The 18,502-nt window shown below is 33.8% G+C and overlaps 1 protein-coding gene across 12 annotated transcripts in view; it reads right to left on the bottom strand.

The window, feature by feature from the left end:
- RAPGEF2 (Rap guanine nucleotide exchange factor 2) overlaps nt 1–18,502 on the bottom strand; it is a 259,251-nt gene that overhangs the window by 111,891 nt on the left and 128,858 nt on the right. For 9 of the 12 annotated variants that reach the window (XM_054484381.2, XM_054484385.2, XM_054484386.2 and 6 more), the window contains 3 exons: nt 10,152–10,227; nt 7,676–7,843; nt 5,245–5,262 (listed from right to left, as the gene is read on the bottom strand). In XM_054484381.2, the coding sequence (XP_054340356.1) occupies nt 5,245–5,262; nt 7,676–7,843; nt 10,152–10,227 (262 nt within the window). The remainder of the gene's footprint in view (nt 1–5,244; nt 5,263–7,675; nt 7,844–10,151; nt 10,228–18,502) is intronic. The other 3 variants (XM_054484383.2, XM_063664248.1, XM_054484387.2) reach the window with 1 other exon arrangement.

Raw genomic sequence — 18,502 nt, 5'->3', positions numbered from 1 at the left:
TGCATGACTTGCTACACAACACCCTTATTACTTTCAATTTCCAAATGCAACCAAAAGATGGGTCCAATTATGACATCAATACAAGCTTTCTTTCAAAATAGAATGAAAGAACAGTAAATCCCAGTGGACACCGGAGTTCTGTAGCAGAGATGATGTAATATATAAAAATAGACATCCTTCAACAGAAGCTGAAACTTGGGTAAACAGCACACTGCATACCATTCTCAACTGCCTTGCATGAATTTACAATGCATGCTGTTAATAGCATGAGAAATCGTTTTATTTTCTAAACTATTTCCTGATTTACATTTCAATTTCTGTACATACGCTATAGTGCAATTTCCCAATCCATATAAATTAAATCAACATAAATACCTGATTGTAACTGCAAGAAAGAGAGTTAGTCCCCCCAAAGCAAGGAGGTTGAGACCACTATAGCAGCTTTAACATGTTGCATTTTGCCAAAAATTGCAGCACACACAGCATAGTATTGTTACATCCACCTATTGTTCAGAGACTTTTCCACAGGGAGCTTTCTGCAGGATGTTAAAATGCAACATAATCTAGGGTAAAGAGGAAGTAGTAAACCTGCTGATAATGGGTGTGAAAAGCAAAGGATACTTTTGACACCACTCTCCAAAGACTCTTCTGATGAAAATATAAAGCATCAGGCATCCAAACAATAAATTTTAGTAAAATTTGTGGCGGGTTTTATTTGTATGTATATCACTCTCTAACACTCTCTCTTCATTCTCTTTTCCATTCTTTATTACCTAATTCAGTTTTCACATTTCTATTTAGCTTTCCTGGATTAAAGAATAATCTGCTTGAAACTAATCTACCTCAAACTCTCACTCACGTATTTATATTCATATACAATATGGTCATTAAACACTATTGGAATAGAAAGTACTGCCCACAAAGCAAATCATCAGAAATTAATGAATTAGAGCTATTTAAAGTTTCATTTTGAAACATAAATTATTTTGGCCGGGCGCGGTGGCTCACGCCTGTAATCCCAGCACTTTAGGAGGCTGAGGTGGGCGGATCAATTGAGGTTGGGAGTTCGTGACCAGCCCGACCGATATGGAGACACCCCGTCTCTACTAAAAATACAAAATTAGCCGGGCCTGGTGGTGCACACCTGTAATCCCAGCTACTCGGGAGGCTGAGGCAGGAGAATCGCTTGAACCCAGGAGGCAGAAGTTGCGGTGAGCCGAGATTGCACCATTGCACTCCAGCCTGGGCAACAAGAGTGAAACTCTGCCTCAAAAAAAAAAAAAAGAAACATATATTATTTCTACTTTCTTCCCCCTGAATACCACCTAAATCCCTCACCTTTCATTCTTACTCCAGTTGCCATGTTATAGCCACCACTTCCATTTCCATTACTTAACTAGGTCTTGTGGTCCCACTTTACCATCCCTATCCTCAAAATCTATTCCATCTTGGAGCCAGAGTAGTTTATTTAAATGTAAATCTCAGTATGTCATACCTCTGCTTCAGTCTCTTTGTTGTTCCTTACAGTCATGAAAAAGTTCAACTTTCAACACGGCTTTCAAAAACCCTATGACCACTCAACCTCTAAGTCTTTAAACAAATAAGATTCTTTGTGTACAAAATATCTTTCTTTGAGCCAAGATATTCAGGTGGTTCATGAAACCATCCCTGACTCCTGTAGGGGCCCTGGGTGTGTACCATTTATTTATCTGTATTCCCTGTGAGATTTTAAGGGCAAAGGAGGCAGATTCTCCTGTGTTGTAGACTTTTATATCTCTAGAGCCTGGGACAGACCTGAAACATGGTGGGCACTCAATGAATATTTGTTAAATGACCAAAAATATATAAATGAAAATATTGAGCTTTTCTATGATACAAGAAATAAAATACACAAATTTCCTGAAACTCCATCCCATTATAATTCACAGAGAGACACTGATAATAATATTGAAGACAAGCCTTCAGGTACAATTAAGCAAACAAATGCTTGATAAATTTAAGTTTTAAAAGGATAAAAAATGTTAACTAAGAAATTTCCCCTGTATTTGAATAATTTCTCATATATATATACATAAACAGATTTTTAAATATCATCATATAAATTATAGCCAGGTGTGATATCATATAAACTGAAGGTAAAATTTGAAGTCCTTAAATATTCTAGGAAATTTACTAGCTATACAAGTTATTGATATATTACCCAACACATACCCTCTTAAGTAGCAAATACTGAGTCAAACCTAAAGAAACCTCAGTAAAAAACTGAATAAATAATAAATGACAAGGCAAAGACATGACATGAGTAAAAATATTGCCTACTTCTTATTTAAGAACATAACTCAAGTCAGAAAGCCTAAATGTCAAATAAATGTGCACAATCACGGAAACTAAATGCCGTAATGTTTTCACTGTTTCAATAGCTGAATGATTTTTGAAACTAACCAAAACTACCAAGGAGTCTTTAACTGAAGGAGAAACCAACTTAACTCTATCTCAAGAGAAATATTGACTTCAGAGATATTTAAGGCATATCCTAGGAATGGTTATATCTTATACACCCATTGTAAGGAAGAGAATTTGCCTTATATTATTATACAGAATAATAACCTTAGTTTTAAAATGGGACTGATTTTTCATAAGCCTCATACATGAATCAATCTTATTACATTGCTGCCACATTTTAAAAATATTGTATTATCACTGACTACAACAAAAATTATTTCCATAAAGTTTAATATTATATGGCATTCAACTTACATTATATTAATTTAATCTTATGTAGTACTTTCCATTACTTTTGCATGTTATCTCTAAGAACATTAAGCCTCATCTACTGGAAAATTCAATGTTTCTTTATGAAACAGTACTCTGGAGTGTATATTCACATTGTAGAAAAGGACTACTAATAAAATGTGTGGGAGATACCCTTTTACAAGACCAATAAATTTTCATCATTTTAAAATTTTTGTACTGACTGAAACTTTATAAATATGTTTTATTTACACTGTGTTCAAAGTCTCCTGATTCAGATTTGTATAAAGTGGAGCCATATTTTTGGGTAAGTAGGAGTGGGGGTGTGGGGTCAACCAGAATTTTAAAGCATGGAGAGCATTTTAACATTGCCACCAGCCTAGGAGGGATGGAAATTATGAAATGTCAGTTGGGACACATAACCTCTACAATTTGGCCAAGTTTTCTTCAATCTTTAGTCTAATATTTCTCTGTACAGTTTTCCTCTTTCCAAACTAGGAAAATGGAAGAGCTGGGTTTTTTCCTCATTAAAATCAGGGGAGGAATAGAAGATGACGGAAGAGGAATGTGCCAACTTCCCATGTCACTCCAATAAGGTAAAAGTTAAAATGGTCCTTCCTCTCCTCTCCATTTTTAATATGGAATTCAGATTTTCCTACCCACACAAACTTCTAGAATAAATTACTGATCAATACAGAGAACGCTTGAAACTATGGGTAAAATAAATGTAGCTTTTCTTCTCCTGCCCTATTCTGCACCTGGAGATAAGGTAAACTATTACCATCCAAAGTCCCAAGATAGTTCTTTAGTGACAGACCCCAAATCTTCCAGCCTCTGCCAGGAACCTTATTACCTGCCTCTATAATCTACTCACTCTAAGACTGAAAATTCATGCTAAATCTTATTTTTTAGCAATTTTAAATACGGCCTCAATCTCTACTCATCAAAATGTAAGAAAATGCTAATGAAAGCCATCTCCAATCTTCCTTTCTCACTGCATTTTAAAATGCTATTCTCTCTGCAAACCTCATACACTTGCCTGGAAAAATGTCCTGAAAACACACTACATGGACTATGAGTATTCATGTTTCTGAAGAAAATCATTATAATCCACTTTAAACTACTGCAATGCATCTAATTTTAAAAAGTGTGCACTAAAGTATACATCATAACTCAGCGCACATTTTAAATTCAATTCCAAGTTCTAAGTTGGAATTAGACTGGTAATTTATGCTAAAAAAAAGAGGACGATCAATTACATATTGATTTATCTTTTAAAATATCATGTTATATATATTTTAAGTGTACTCTTTTCAGAGAAAAGCTCAAAACACTGAAGTACATAAAACTGTGTACAATTTTAAAATTATTTTAACTTAAAATTTTAAAATTATATAAAAATGTTTTAGATTTACCACATCATTTAAAAATTAGTAGTGCTTCCAAAAACCAATATAGCAATCATGACACCTGTGGCATTCTAATACGTACTCTCTTGTATAGAACATAAAGGAACTGTCTCATTTTAATTTGAAAAATTATACATAAAATTCATACTTTTAGGCAAAGTTACTCTAATAGCCAAAGATACATCGATGATACATTTCCCCAATGTGAATAAATTATTCATGATCTTTTCCCTGTACAACAATAAAACACAAGCATAAAATGCTACTAGTTACTTAACCAATTAGTTTTCAGGGAGTTTTTCTTCCTTGACTCAAAATTCCCGGATAACCCCAAATGTAATCTAGATCTTCAAAGAGCTCATACTGAAAATCATAGATTTTAGTACTTAGTACAGTACTTTAGTAATGTACTTTAGTACTTAGTATAGTACTTAGTCATGTACTGGCATGAAAGAAGTGAGCAAGGAGATTATTACAGACCTTAATTAAAATGTAGAATGAAATAAAAGCAAGAAACCTTGTTAAAAATAAAGTGCAAATAAGAAAATACAAGAGATTTTAAACTTTGTTTCCTTTTTGACCAAGCTTTTTAAAAAAAATCTGACTGAAATTTTACCAGTGGCCTCCCAAAATGTTCTCCCGTTGAGATTCCTGAACTTTAAAGTTTTCATCTGTAGTATTTACAATGTAAATTTCTAATGGATTTCCCATAAGCTTTCACATAAAAAGGAAAAAAAATCCTTTTTTATGTCTGCCTGCCTTTCTCTCTTCATTTTTTTATTTGCAAAGCAGGTTAGTGAAGAACAGTGTTCCATTCATTTTTTTAAGTGCTCCATTCATTTTTAAAAATAAGTAGCTTGCACTTGAATTCTTTCTTCAACATGGACAATCCATCCCCAGGTCTGTACAGATCAAGCAGCCTATTCTACCACCCAAACCACTGATAATTTCAAAGTAAATTAGGGCAAAATACAGAAGGACAAGACCAAGCAAAACATATCAATATTATAAATTCATTAGTAACAGTGCAAATTCACACATAAACTAAGGTTAGTGTCAGGAGACCACACACAAATTACAATACCTGAGATTTAGTGCATTCCTTTGAGCCAAAATGAAATGAGTGCCATAAAGGAGGAAAGGAAAAGATGAACATTATCAGACATGCTATATTACATCTGCCAAAATGAAGATAATGTTAAAATTAAGTTAAGAATGATTATATAGAATCAGCTATATGTATAATGCTTCCCATGTTCTTTAGCCATGCACTTGAAATGCTCTTGCAATCACTTTAAATCACCTGTGAAGTTGATCATGTAATTCTTTTAAATAAACTTTTCACTCTCAGTCCTTCACTATTAGCCAAGTTCTTTCAAAGAGAACTATTTCTGTTAAGAATAAGTAAATATGACGTAGGGGTAATAAAGAATAATTTCTATTTAATTCTTTTTACTATGTGGTATCATACACACAAAACAAAATTTTGCAATCTTCCTACATTAAAATTATGTATTTATGTAAAATAAATAATAAATATAATTACAATGTTATTTTTACACCCCAAAAAAGGATGCAATCCTTATGACCATGTTGTTGCCAATCTTAACTCATTTAGTAAAATTAATACCACATGTCACACATTAGTAAACCAGTAAATGATCCATTAGTAATCAAGCCAAATTATCCTACTACTGAATTCTCCCTGAAAGTATCTGCTGGCTAGGTAAGACATTCTTAAAAATCCACTTAAAAAAAAAAAAAAAAAAACTTGTAACAGTAAAAGAAATATATATTTTAAAACAAATAATGAAAAGGGAGCCGTGTAAGGAAACTGAATGAAGCTTTCCATAAAGGGGGAATCACGCTGGGTGTGGGGGGAGGGAACAGTTATTAAATGGCCCACCCAACTAAAGTGTGACAAATATGACCATAAGAACAAACAAACCAACTTTAACACTACATTTTAAATAATCCATACTCCCACTGACTATTTTAGTTTGAAAACTAATCTGGAAAAACAATTCCAAAGCAGAAAAAAATTAGCAATATTAATGCTACGCTAAAATATTATCTGTGTTGTACTATTAATATGTATAACTATTTTTAATACATATTTCCTTCTTCCATAATGCTACATCAACCCTAAAAACATTACCTTTTTTTATGGACAATGGTAACAAAAAAACCTTTCATGGTTTTTTTAATACTAAGTCTCTCCAACAGACAAAGATGTCTTTGTGATGAGGAAAAAGCAGTCCTTTCCAAATGAGCTCAATAAAATGATTCAACTATGAAATCCATGTTAAACTAAAATACTTCATGGGTAGCAAGAGGAGTAGTCAGGTTGCTAGTGGTCAAAACCACATTAAATATTTAAATAAAAAGGGCTCTCTGAGAAATAGAATATATGAAGTGTGAGTATAAGATATATCACTTAAACTTACTAAAAATTGAGTAAATAATTTTAAGTCTACATACATTTTCCCATGCATTTTGTATTTATATTTATTTGCAGAAAGAAAGAAAAAAAAAGCTAAAGGAAAACAACTGGGGAATGTAAAATAGTTAATTATCTATTTTTATTTTTTATATTTTTATTTTAAATTAATTATACATAAAATAACCACTCATTTAATGGTATTATATGCATAAATGATCTTTCACATTATTATGACATATCCAGGAATCTAAGCGACTTTGCTCTTGAAAAAACAAAGGAATAAGAAAAATAAGGCTTTAAAGTGACTTTATTGAGATCTTGAACAAAGCACTCATTATCTATGTCTTGGTTTCCTCAAACATAAAAAGCAATTTATTTATCAATATTTATGAAATAAATGACAATGAACTGGGTTATGTCTGCCTGCCTTTAAGAGGATCTTTGAACCTATTAGAAATATTTCTGAGCATCTTTACATTGAGATTTTAAAAAGCATTATTTCAAATTATTCCTCCTTAACTGCATTAAAAAATAAATCTCAGAGATATTCTCATAAAGGTATAAAAAGCTATGAAAAATAATGTAATTTTTACATATCTACTTTTAAAATAAAAAACAGGGATGATAGCAATCATTTGGGTTGGGAGTGAAGGGTGGAGTGCACAGGAGGGCGCTAAAATGTTAGATTAAGGTAAAACAACTTAAAATATTCCAATTACAATTACATGTGCTTATCACAAAGCTGATCTTCAGAGAACAACTTAAGAAATAAAGGAGCTAGCAAAGTCTGTTGACATCTTATTTCAATATCTTTTAAAAACTAATCATATCATGTTTGTTTCCAGAAAAATCTACTCTTTCTATAATAAAGTTTAAATAATATATAAATATTATTTATTTTTATATTTATTAATATAACAAATAAAAATAAATATTTAAGTATACTTAATGTGTGTGTGTATATATATATAATTGAAAAGATTTGTCAGAAATTGAAAAATTTAAACGCCTTTTCACAAAACCCCAACAAAAAACTAGAAATAAATAAAAATATTATACTTGTATAACTTACCGTGTGATAGCCTCTAGGCAAAGGAGGTTTGCCCATGGGATAAGGATCCACAGTGTCAATAATTGTTTGTCTTTCACCTTTCTGGTTGATTTTTCTAAATCTCCTTCGAGATTGTCTATGGGAAGCTTGACGCTGAAAATATTCTTCATTTTCATCCATATAGTCCACCTGAAATAAAACCCCCCAAAATTTCATTTCTCCAAACGCAACATTTCCTATTAATATTAGATACAGAAAGAAACTTACAGATAACCCATATTCAATCATCTTGCAAAGACATCTGTAGAAAACTATCTAGACAAACTTCAAGTGTCTCTGAACTTCTCTGGAACTAATTGGTTTTGAGTAACATTTCTTTTATGAGGAGGCATTTTCAGTTCCACTTAGGACAATATGGGTAACTCTTGAATTTCCTGTAGTTTCAAAGGGAAGGATATTTTCAGCAGTCTTTGTACTGATTTATTAGTGAAAGATCTCACAGGATACATTACCACACATTATGAAAGCAACTGCCACACTGTCTTAAGCAACGTAGAAAAAAAGAAAAAACAGAAAAAACCTAATGGAAATCTGTAAAAACTTCCGAATCCTGATGACTCAAACAGTGCTAACAGAATGGCTTTGGTAGGTTATGCAAGGGTTTCTCCTTCCACTTTCATTCCATGACTTCGGTTTCTTTTTTTATAAATAGTGTTGTTTAAAAGTAATTCCTCATTTAAAAAATTTTTAGGCCAGGCACAGTTGCTCACGCCTGTAATCCCAGCACTTTGGGAGGCCGAGGCGGATGGATCACGAGGTCAGGAGTTCAAGACCAGCCTGGCCAACGTGGTGAAACCCCATCTCTGCTAAAGATACAAAAAAGTAGCTGGGTGTGGTGGCACGTGCCTGTAATCCCAGCTACCCGGGAAGCTGAGGCAGGAGAACTGCTTGAACCCAGGAGGTGGAGGTTGCAGTGAGCTGACATCGCGCCACTGCACTTCAAGCTAGACAACAGGACAAGATTCCGTCTCCAAAAAAAAAAAAAAAAAAGTAGAAATGCTGATGAATGAACAGGGAATAAAAGTTACATTAGGTTATTCCTCATGTGACTGCTCATAATGGAGGCATGTCTAGGTTACAAAACTGTTCTCACACCAGCAAACCTAGTAGTTTGTGTAGTATCAGCAAGTATAAAATACTCAGTTTTAAAGACTAAAAACTCTCCAGAGAAATCTGAAAGTAGCATTAACAGAGGGCAAAATCTCAAGGAAATATCTTAAGACTATCTACTGTTGGAAAGTGCTATATATCTGCCTACATTCTTCCCAATCCTAAATCCTTACTCATAACTATGCTACTTTCTCACTTGAGTGCATTTTGTAAAACTTTACCAAATATTTTAGTAAATTTTACAAAAAGTTCACTAGCTTTGATGAGGAAGTTCTCATTTCTGACAGAATTCCTCTCCTACATCACAGGGAAAAACCCTACATCTTCTCTGAAAAGAGACCTAGAATTGTTTACTAAATACTTTACTAAATGTGAATAAAAGTTTCCATCATCATCTTTACTTAGACATCATTTACTTTACAAGATCTTCCTTCGCAGCTAGGGTGCTGGATGGGGACAGTAAGAATATCAACTGAATGTCTAGGCTGGGAAACTCCCCTTCCACCTCATCTTATTTTTGTTACTAAATTTTTTAAAGGGTACATATTATCCTATCTTAAAATCATTCTTATACAGTAAGAAAAAAGTATGACAGGTTTGGTTTTTAAGCTTCAAGGTGTGTTGCTAATATCTATTTTAACAATATGTTCTATGTATAATCTCTCTTTATAAATTTTTGTCACAAAATTACATTAAAAAGAGGGAAAAGATGTCAACAGAGTGTTTAATCAGCATAATAATCCCCAAATTTCCTTTTAATTACTTGAAAAAATTCAAGTGATTTTCTTGTGTTTTTTAAAATAGTGTTGTTTAAAAAATAATTCCTCATTTAAAACATCTTAGAAACTCTGATGAATGAATTAACAGTGAACACAAGTTCCATTTGGTTATTCCTCACGACTGCTCACAATGGAGGCATGTTTAGATTCCAAAATTGTTCTCACACCAGCAAACCTAGTGATTAAAGTAAGTCACTCATTCCAAACAACACCTGGAGAGCTAAAATCCTGCAATCAAGAGATTCTCCCCAAATTTCAATTAAATGGCATTATTATAGATTGAATTACAAAGTACAAAAACCAAACACTTAGCTACTTGTGCTTTTTAAATTTTTTTGGCATTTAATTAAATCCTGTAAATAATAAAATATGATTATGAACTCAAATTCATATTAATAAAAAGTTGTGAAATAAATATATCTAATGTTATAGAAAATATACAATATTTTCTATTCAACAAAAATCTAATATTATAAGCAGTTTATAAAAATGCCTCTATTTCATACAATTTTTTAGGAGAAAAATAGTCCTCACAGAAATACTCTTACCACAATCATTTCAGAAGGCTCTAAAACAATGCATTCACAGCCACGCCTAAAACTTCCTGCAGAACGCTTGCCAAAACTAGAAAGAAAGAAAAAAAAATCAATGAGGACAACCTCAGAGATTTAAGTAGTATGATTTGTGAACATAAGCCAAACTTCCAGAGAAATAAAAATTAAAAACAATTACAAAAAAGTACACATTGGAGAAAGTGAATTATCTTTAATAATTTACACAGAATGACAAGAAAGCATTCAAATTCTTAAATTTCAGTCATAGATTTTTCTGGAAAACTCTAACATAATATTTTCAAATTAATAATGTAAGTAAAGGAGAATTATTAGCATGAGTGAGTTTTCTGTTAGGTTATTTTAAATCATCCTCAGGTGAACTTTGAGAATATTCCAGTAGGGATGGGGAATGTCTCAGTGGCAAACTATAGAAATGTCCCAAAGAAGTATAAAATGCATGTACATGTAATTCTCTTCATAACTTGCTTAGGTTAAACTTTTTTTTCACCTAAAAAGTGTATTTATTTTCCTAAATTTTCAAATCAACTTATTCTAAATGTTTTAAGAAAAAGATACTCAACTTAAGACTTTATTTCTATGGTAAAGTGATTTCAGTTGATGTACTACTAAAAGCTCATTCCTCCTCAGAACTCTGCACAAGTGAACACAGACATGACACCTTTGCCTTATCTGTGGTGAATTCCCACGTTAACAATGGTGAAGATTTATTGTTTCTGACATAAGGATATACAAACTAGAATCAAGAACAGAGAATTTGGGTGAAGCTCTTTTTGTTAATGTAACACCTCACTCATTCACAAAAATCTTTCCTTCCAGTTAACATATATTTTTTAAGAGACAGGGTCTCACTCTGTCACCCAAGCCATAGTACAGTGGCACAATCACAGCTCACTGCAGCCTTGAACTGCTGGACTCAAGCAACCCTCCTACCTCAGACTCCCAAGTAGCTGGGACTACAGGTGCGTACCACCATACATGGCTATTTTTTTCTTTTTTTTTTTTTTAATTTTTGTACAGACAAAGTCTAGCTATGTTGCCCAGGTTGGTCTTGAACTTAGGGCCACAATCAATCTTCCCTCCTCGGCCTCCCAAAGTTCTGGGACTACAGGTGTGAGCCTAATATTAAAATTTTTGGTAATCATATTTAATAAACTTATCTTTAAGAAAAAATGCTTTAAAATTCTACCAAAAAACTATTTCATTGAACAATTTTTTTCCAAGTTAATTAGGCACTGTGAGGGACTCCTGTGGAAATTCTTGTTCCATTTATAATCCTCTTTATGTCATAGTAATACACGTTTCAAGTATTAGGAGCCAAGTCATGTAAGAGGAAGAAAACAGAAAAGCCAACATTCTCATTCTATCATCTGCAATCTCTAGCAAACTATCTTGACCACATCATATGATTAATTTTATTTGTTTACAGGTTATCAGGTTAGACTAGGCCATCACTTAAGTCCTTTTCCTTAATAATAATTATCTGATTGTTAAAGATAATTAAGTCCTTTTCCAAAATCGTTTCTGGCCAGGCATGATGGCACATGCTTGTAATCCCAGCATTTTGGAAGCCTGAGGAGGGCTGATCACTTGAGCCCAGGAGTTCGAGACCAGCTTGGGCAACATGGTGAAACCCCGTCTCTACTAAAAATACAAAAATTAGCCAGGCGTGGTGGTGCGAGCCTGTAGTCCCAGCTACTCAGGAAGTTGAGATGGGAGGATCACTTGAGCATGGGAGGCAGAGGTTGCAGTGAGCCAAGAATGTGCCACTGCACTCTAGCCTGGGCAATAGAGTAAAACCCTGTCTTGAAAAGAAGAAAAAGTTTCCATGAAAATCAAAACAAGCATCATATTTAACATATTTGAAAAAAATTTTTAAATATTCATATATACATTCGCACATATACGCCCACACAAACATACACATTAGAGTACTTTTAAGTGAAAACATTTGCCAGGAACAACATAATAAATCTATCTTCATGTTACTTCTCATGCCATTTAAATGACCTGAATTTTTAAACATTTCTTTTAGCTTACAATTAAATACAACTGAAATTCCATAACTCTTCAATATACACAAAAGTTTGAGTTTCTGAATCTACCTATTTGTAATTTAATTTTTTTAAATGAAGCTTATAATTATACACTACAAATTAATAAATAATCTCAATGTGTTAGTAAAATATGTGGCAGGTTACAGACTTGGACAAGTTTATAAATATAGTGGTCTAATGTTTATCCGTTTTTAAATGTAACATAGTGAAAAATCATAAATGTTTGTAATGTATACACTGTTCATATAATACTTGATACAAAAACATATGCTAGAATTGTTTACAAATTTTAGCAGCAAAAAGTGTTAATGTTCACATAAATAAACTATATAACTGTTATTTATTTTATATATAAATCTAGTACCATCTTCAGCACTCCAGGATTTAGGGTGTAAATCCTCTTACCAATTAGTCATTCGTTCAACAGAACTTTATGGCTAGGAAGTCACACTTCAAGTTGCACTAGCACACTATTACTTTGGGGATGAAAAGTTTACATTTCCTAAAATGTGCTATACAAAAACATTTCCATGAGAGTTTTTCAGAGTCAGTTACACTAGAGCCTGATGAAACTTTTTCAACCATAAAAAGACTCGAGTTCTGTAAACCGTCACAAAGATGTGAACAGGAGAAACTGCAGACTCTCCATCAGATATATTTATTGAATAAGCTGAATGGAAAAAGCAATGTGCACAGAACACACATTAGCAAGGGAGAATATATTACTTCATTTATTCAACAATCTATTTTTTCAAACACAGCCAGGAATGCAGAAAGGAAGAGCAGCCTCAAAGGAGCCAAAGAGTAAGGTCATGAGTGCACACGCTAGGCCTGATCAGTGACAAAGCCTCTGAGCTCTCTCACAGAGATGATGTGCTCTTAGCTCACAAACCAGAAGCTATAAGGTTGGAAGAAACAGACCAAGCAATGGAAAAAAAAAAGTTAGCTAGAAATTAAGTCCACAAGTTACTTTTGCTTCTGCTCTCTGATTCTTTGAAACAATAAATAAATAAACAAAAGTAAGTAAATATGATTATTTACTACATTTTCAAAAATCTTTGGCGAAGTTCTACACAAACTGAAAAAAATCAGCTCTGGAAAGTAAGGACAGAGACTTAAAAAAGGCAACAGATGTATAGGAGATAAAGTACCTCATAGACAATATAAAGAACAATCTTTTTAAATATTTAGATTACTTAGTGGAAAAAAATGGTGCAAAATCTTCAGGATTGCAAATAACAAATACACTTTGAGAGAGTAAAACACAAAACCAAAACAGAATAAAGTACAAGACATTTTATAAAGAGTGTGAGTGCAGGCAAGCCATAGAGGATCCAGTGTGCACAATGAAATGCTCTACACTGAAAAAGTGATCAAATGCACACAGCATTTAATATTACACTAAACAACAGGTTCTCAGCTTTCAGTTAAAAGTTATTAATAAAAACGAAGTCTTTGAATGCATTAGCACAGCAAGATGCTTACACAACAAGTAAAATTATAAACAAAGACAAACTTTGAAATGATGGACACACAAGGAAAGAATCAAAAACAATAATTACAATACGTGCCCTTATAGAAAATCAAATCTATAAAAGGGTATTACCCTGGAAGAGTTTCTAAGGGGAAAAACACAGAACTGAAAAGTTTCTCACAAAAAATTCAGGGAATCCAAAGGGCTTTCCAAAAGACCAGATGCATAAATTTAAGATAATTTTTCATAGGCTGGGCACGGTGGCTCATGTCTGCAATTCCAGCACTTCGGAAGGCCGAGGTGGGCAGAACACTTGAGGTTAGGAGTTCCAGACCAGCCTAGCCAACATGGTGAAACCCCGTCTCTACTAAAAATACAAAAGTTAGCCAGGCATGATGGCAGGCACCTGTAATTCTAACTACTCAGGAGGCTGAGGTAAGAGAATCACTTGAACTCAGGAGACGGAGGTTGCAGTGAGTCGAGACTGCACCACTGCACTCCAGCCTGGGTAACAGAGCAAGACTCAGTCTCAAAAATAATATTAATAGGCTGGGAGCAGTGGCTCATGCCTATAATCCCCGCACTTTGGGAGGCAGAGGCAGGCAGATCACCTGAGGTCAAGAGTTTGAGACCAGACTGGCCAATAAATGGCGTGAACCTGGGAGGCGGAGCCTGCAGTGAGCCGAGATCACACCACTGCATTCCAGCCTGGGCAACAGAGCGAGACTCTGTCTCAAAAAAAAAAAAAAAAAATTTGCCGGGCATGGTGGCATGTGCCTGAAGTCCCAGCTACTCGGGAGGCTGAGGCAGAATAATCACTTGAACCCGGAAGGCAGAGGTTGCAGTGAGCCGAGATCATGCCACTACACTCCAGCCTGGGTGACAGAGCAAGAGTCCGTCTCAAAAAATAATAATAATAATAATATTTCATGAAGTCCTATTACACCAGCTGAAAGCCAGTATCCCTTAAGTTTCTAAAATAATCATTTTTAAAATCTTAGAAATAATACAATTAAAGAAGAACTTGAGTAACTTAAATGTACACCTACAATCCTGCATCAAAAAATCAGAAGTAGGTAAGGATTGTTCTAAACCATGTGACTACATTCTGATCCAAATGTGATTACATCCTGTTCCTTGGTGCCACTGTCAGAAATGGACTCTTAACACTATCAAATACAGCAGTTTTTTTTTAGTAAGTCTTATAATAAACTACATAAGGTGATCTACAGATTCAACATACCCTCTATCAAAATTAGACCAGTCTTTTTTACAGAAATGAAAAAGCTGGTCCTAAAATTCATATGGAAATTCAGGGGGCCCTAATTTGCCAAGACAATCTTGAAAAAGAACAAAATCAGAGGACTCACACTTCCCAATTTCAAAACTTACTACAAAGCTACAGTAATCAAAATAGTGTGGTACTTACGCCAAAAGGATAGAATTGGGAGTCCAGGAATAAACTCATACATAATGGTCAATTGATTTTTTTTGTGTGTTAAATTAACAGGCCTTTTTTTTCCTTATGTTTTCTTTTTTTTTTTTTTAATTTTTTATTTCCATAGGTTATTGGGGAATAGGTGGCATTTGGTTACATAAGTTCTTTAGTGGTGATTTGTGAGATTTTGGTGCCCCCATCACCCAAGCAGTATACGCTGCACACAATTTGTAGTCTTTTATCCCTTACCCCCTTCTCACACTTCCCCCCTGAGTCCCCAAAGTCCACTGTGTCATTATCATGCCTCTGTATCCTCATAGACTAGCTCCCACTTATGAGTGACAACATTCGATGTTTGGTTTTCCGTTCCTGAGTACTTCACTTAAAATAATAGTCTCCAGTCTCATCCAGGTTGCTGCAAATGATTGACCAGTTGATTTTTGACAAGGATGCCATATCTGTTCAATGAGAGAAGAACAGTCTTCAACAAATGGTGATGGGATTACTGGATTTCACATGAAAAAGAATGAAATTGGACCCCTACCGCATACGATACACAAAAATTAACTCAAAATGAATCAACAAGCTAAATATAAGAGCCAAAAGTAAACTATTAGTAAAAGCATAGGAATAAATCCTCATGACCCTGGAGTTGGCAATAGATTTTTAGCTCTGGAAAATAAAAGCATGAGGAGCAGGAGAATAAACATAGATAAACTAAATTTCATCAAAATTAACAACTCTGCATCAAAGGGCCTTATCAATTAACCGAAAAGGCAACCTGCAGAATAAGAGAAAGTATTTGTAAATCACATATCTGATAAAGACTCAATATTCAACATACATAAAAAAGTCTTAAACAACAAAAAGACAACCCAACGTAAACTTGACAAAAGATTTACATAGGCATTTCTCCAGAGAAGATACACAAAGAGCCAATATGCACATGAAAAGGTCCTCAGCATCTTTAGTCATTAGAGAAAAGCAAATCAAAACCACAATAAGAGACCATTTCACACCTGAAGCCACATGCAAATGAGATACCAGGATGGCTACAATTTTTCATTATTTCCCTTTTTCAAGAAAGCAAAAAGAAAGAAAAAAAATAATATGGAGGACTTGGAACCCTGTGCATTGCTGGTGGGCATGTAAAATGATACAGCCACTGTGGAAGACAGTTTGGCAATTTCTCAAAAATCTAAACATAGAATTAACATATGACACAGCAATTCTAGCCCTAGATAAATACCAAAAAGAACTGAGAACAGGGACTCAAACAGATATTTGTACACCAATGTTTACTGCAACATTATTCACAGTAGCCAAAGTGTGGAAACAACCCAAGTGTCCAACAATGGAAGAATGCATAAACAAGCTGTGGCATACGCACACAAAGGAATATTATTCAGCCATATAAAGGAATGAAGTTCTGATACCTGCTACAACATGGATGAACCTTGAAAACATCCACTAAAGACAATAAACCAGCCACAAAAGTACAAATATCATATGATTCCACTTACATGAAATATCTAGAATAGGCAAATTCATAGAGACAGAAAGTCGATTCAAGGTTGCCTAGAGTTGGAGAAAGCAGTTTGGAAAGCGTAATGGTTTCGGGGTTTCCATCTGGAGTTACAGAAAAGCTTTAGAAAGAGGTAGCGCTACTAGTGGCACAACAGTGTGAATGTGACTAATGCCACTGTAACACACACTTAAATGTAACCATACATTTAAAACTAGTTAAAATGACATATTTTACATATTTTTTACCACAATAAAAAAAAGCTTAGAAAAGAAACTATAGACAGGATATTTGGGTTTATTGGCAAAAATCTGGGACTTGAATAAGAAAAAGTAGAATCTCTATTTTAACAAACAGCAAATCTTAGGAACAAAGGAAGAGTTATGTTTAATGACAGACAAACTGGGAACCCATCTCTTTTATGTGATAATTTAACAATGAAGTGATAGACACATTGGGTGAAAGACCTAGTAAGAGATGGGCAGAAGGTAAACAAGTATGACTGAAAGACAGGTCGAGTATCCATTATCCAAAATGCTTAGCATCAGAAGTGCTTTGATTTTGGATTATTTTGGATTTGGGAATATTTGCACATATACGTGGAACATCCCTACTCTGGAAATATGAATTCCAAAATGCTCCAATGAGCATTTCCTTTGAGCACCATGTCAGTGCTCAAAAAATTTCAAGTTTTGGAGCATTCTGTATTTGAAATTTTTGGATTAAGGATACAACTTAATATTTATTTTAAATCAAAGTTTAGAAGAGTCAATTATATGAACGTTTTTCTTTCCCCTAACATTAATCTCATTTTTTCTTTATCCATGGTCATATATTTGAGGTTCTTTCTTTTCTCTCTCTACAAAACATATATTATTTCTCACATAGACATATGATTCATGTGAGAAACTTTTGTTTAAATTTAACATATAATGTATTTGTGAGAATATATTATATACATAACATATAGCACATAACAAAATAATATGTGTGAGTAATAATATACATTAACATACGGTCATGCATTGCTTAAGAAGGGAGATATGTTCTGGGAAATATGTTGTTTGGCGATTTTACTGTTGTGTGACCATCACAGAATATACTTACACAAACCAAGATGGTATAGCCTACTATAAACCAAGGCTAGATGATACAGCCTATTGCTCCTAGGCTACAAACCCATAAAGAATGTTACTGTACTGAATATTGTAGGCAATTATAACACAATGGTATATGTGTATCTAAACATTTAAACATAGAAACGTTACAGTAAAAATACCATATTATAATCTTCTGGGAAGACCACTGTATATGTGGTCCATTATTGATCAAAACATTATTACACAGTGCATGACTACATAATATTATTTCTGACATATATATTATTGTGCTATTTATTCCTCTTCCAAATGTTCACTGGACACATAACAGAATCGATATTACCAATATAAACTCAATAATCAATACAGAGTTTACAGAAAAACTCACTAAATATAGTCCCTCTTCTTACGTAGTTTATATTCCATGGATGACAAGTACACAAACAGCTATAACCCAATGACAAGTTGAGAAGTGAGTTTCATTGAGAGGTGAATTCTCAATGGCCAGGCTCACTCACTAGCTAGTTGAGTGAAAAACACAAATCAGCATTTGTAATTCAGAAGGCAATTCAAATTCAGCAAAATTACAAATGACCATAAAGAGCTTTAGGGTTACCCCCGCAAAGATCTGAATGTCAAACCTATAAAGACCAAATCTCTTCAGGGAGCTACTGCCAGAACTTCAACTAGTAGGACATCTGATTCTTTGAAATGGTACTCATAATACCACTTA

The sequence above is a fragment of the Pongo pygmaeus genome, chromosome 3 (assembly GCF_028885625.2).
Source record: "Pongo pygmaeus isolate AG05252 chromosome 3, NHGRI_mPonPyg2-v2.0_pri, whole genome shotgun sequence".
In the NCBI taxonomy this organism is placed as follows: domain Eukaryota; kingdom Metazoa; phylum Chordata; class Mammalia; order Primates; family Hominidae; genus Pongo; species Pongo pygmaeus.
This window is presented reverse-complemented; position numbering and strand designations above follow the sequence as displayed.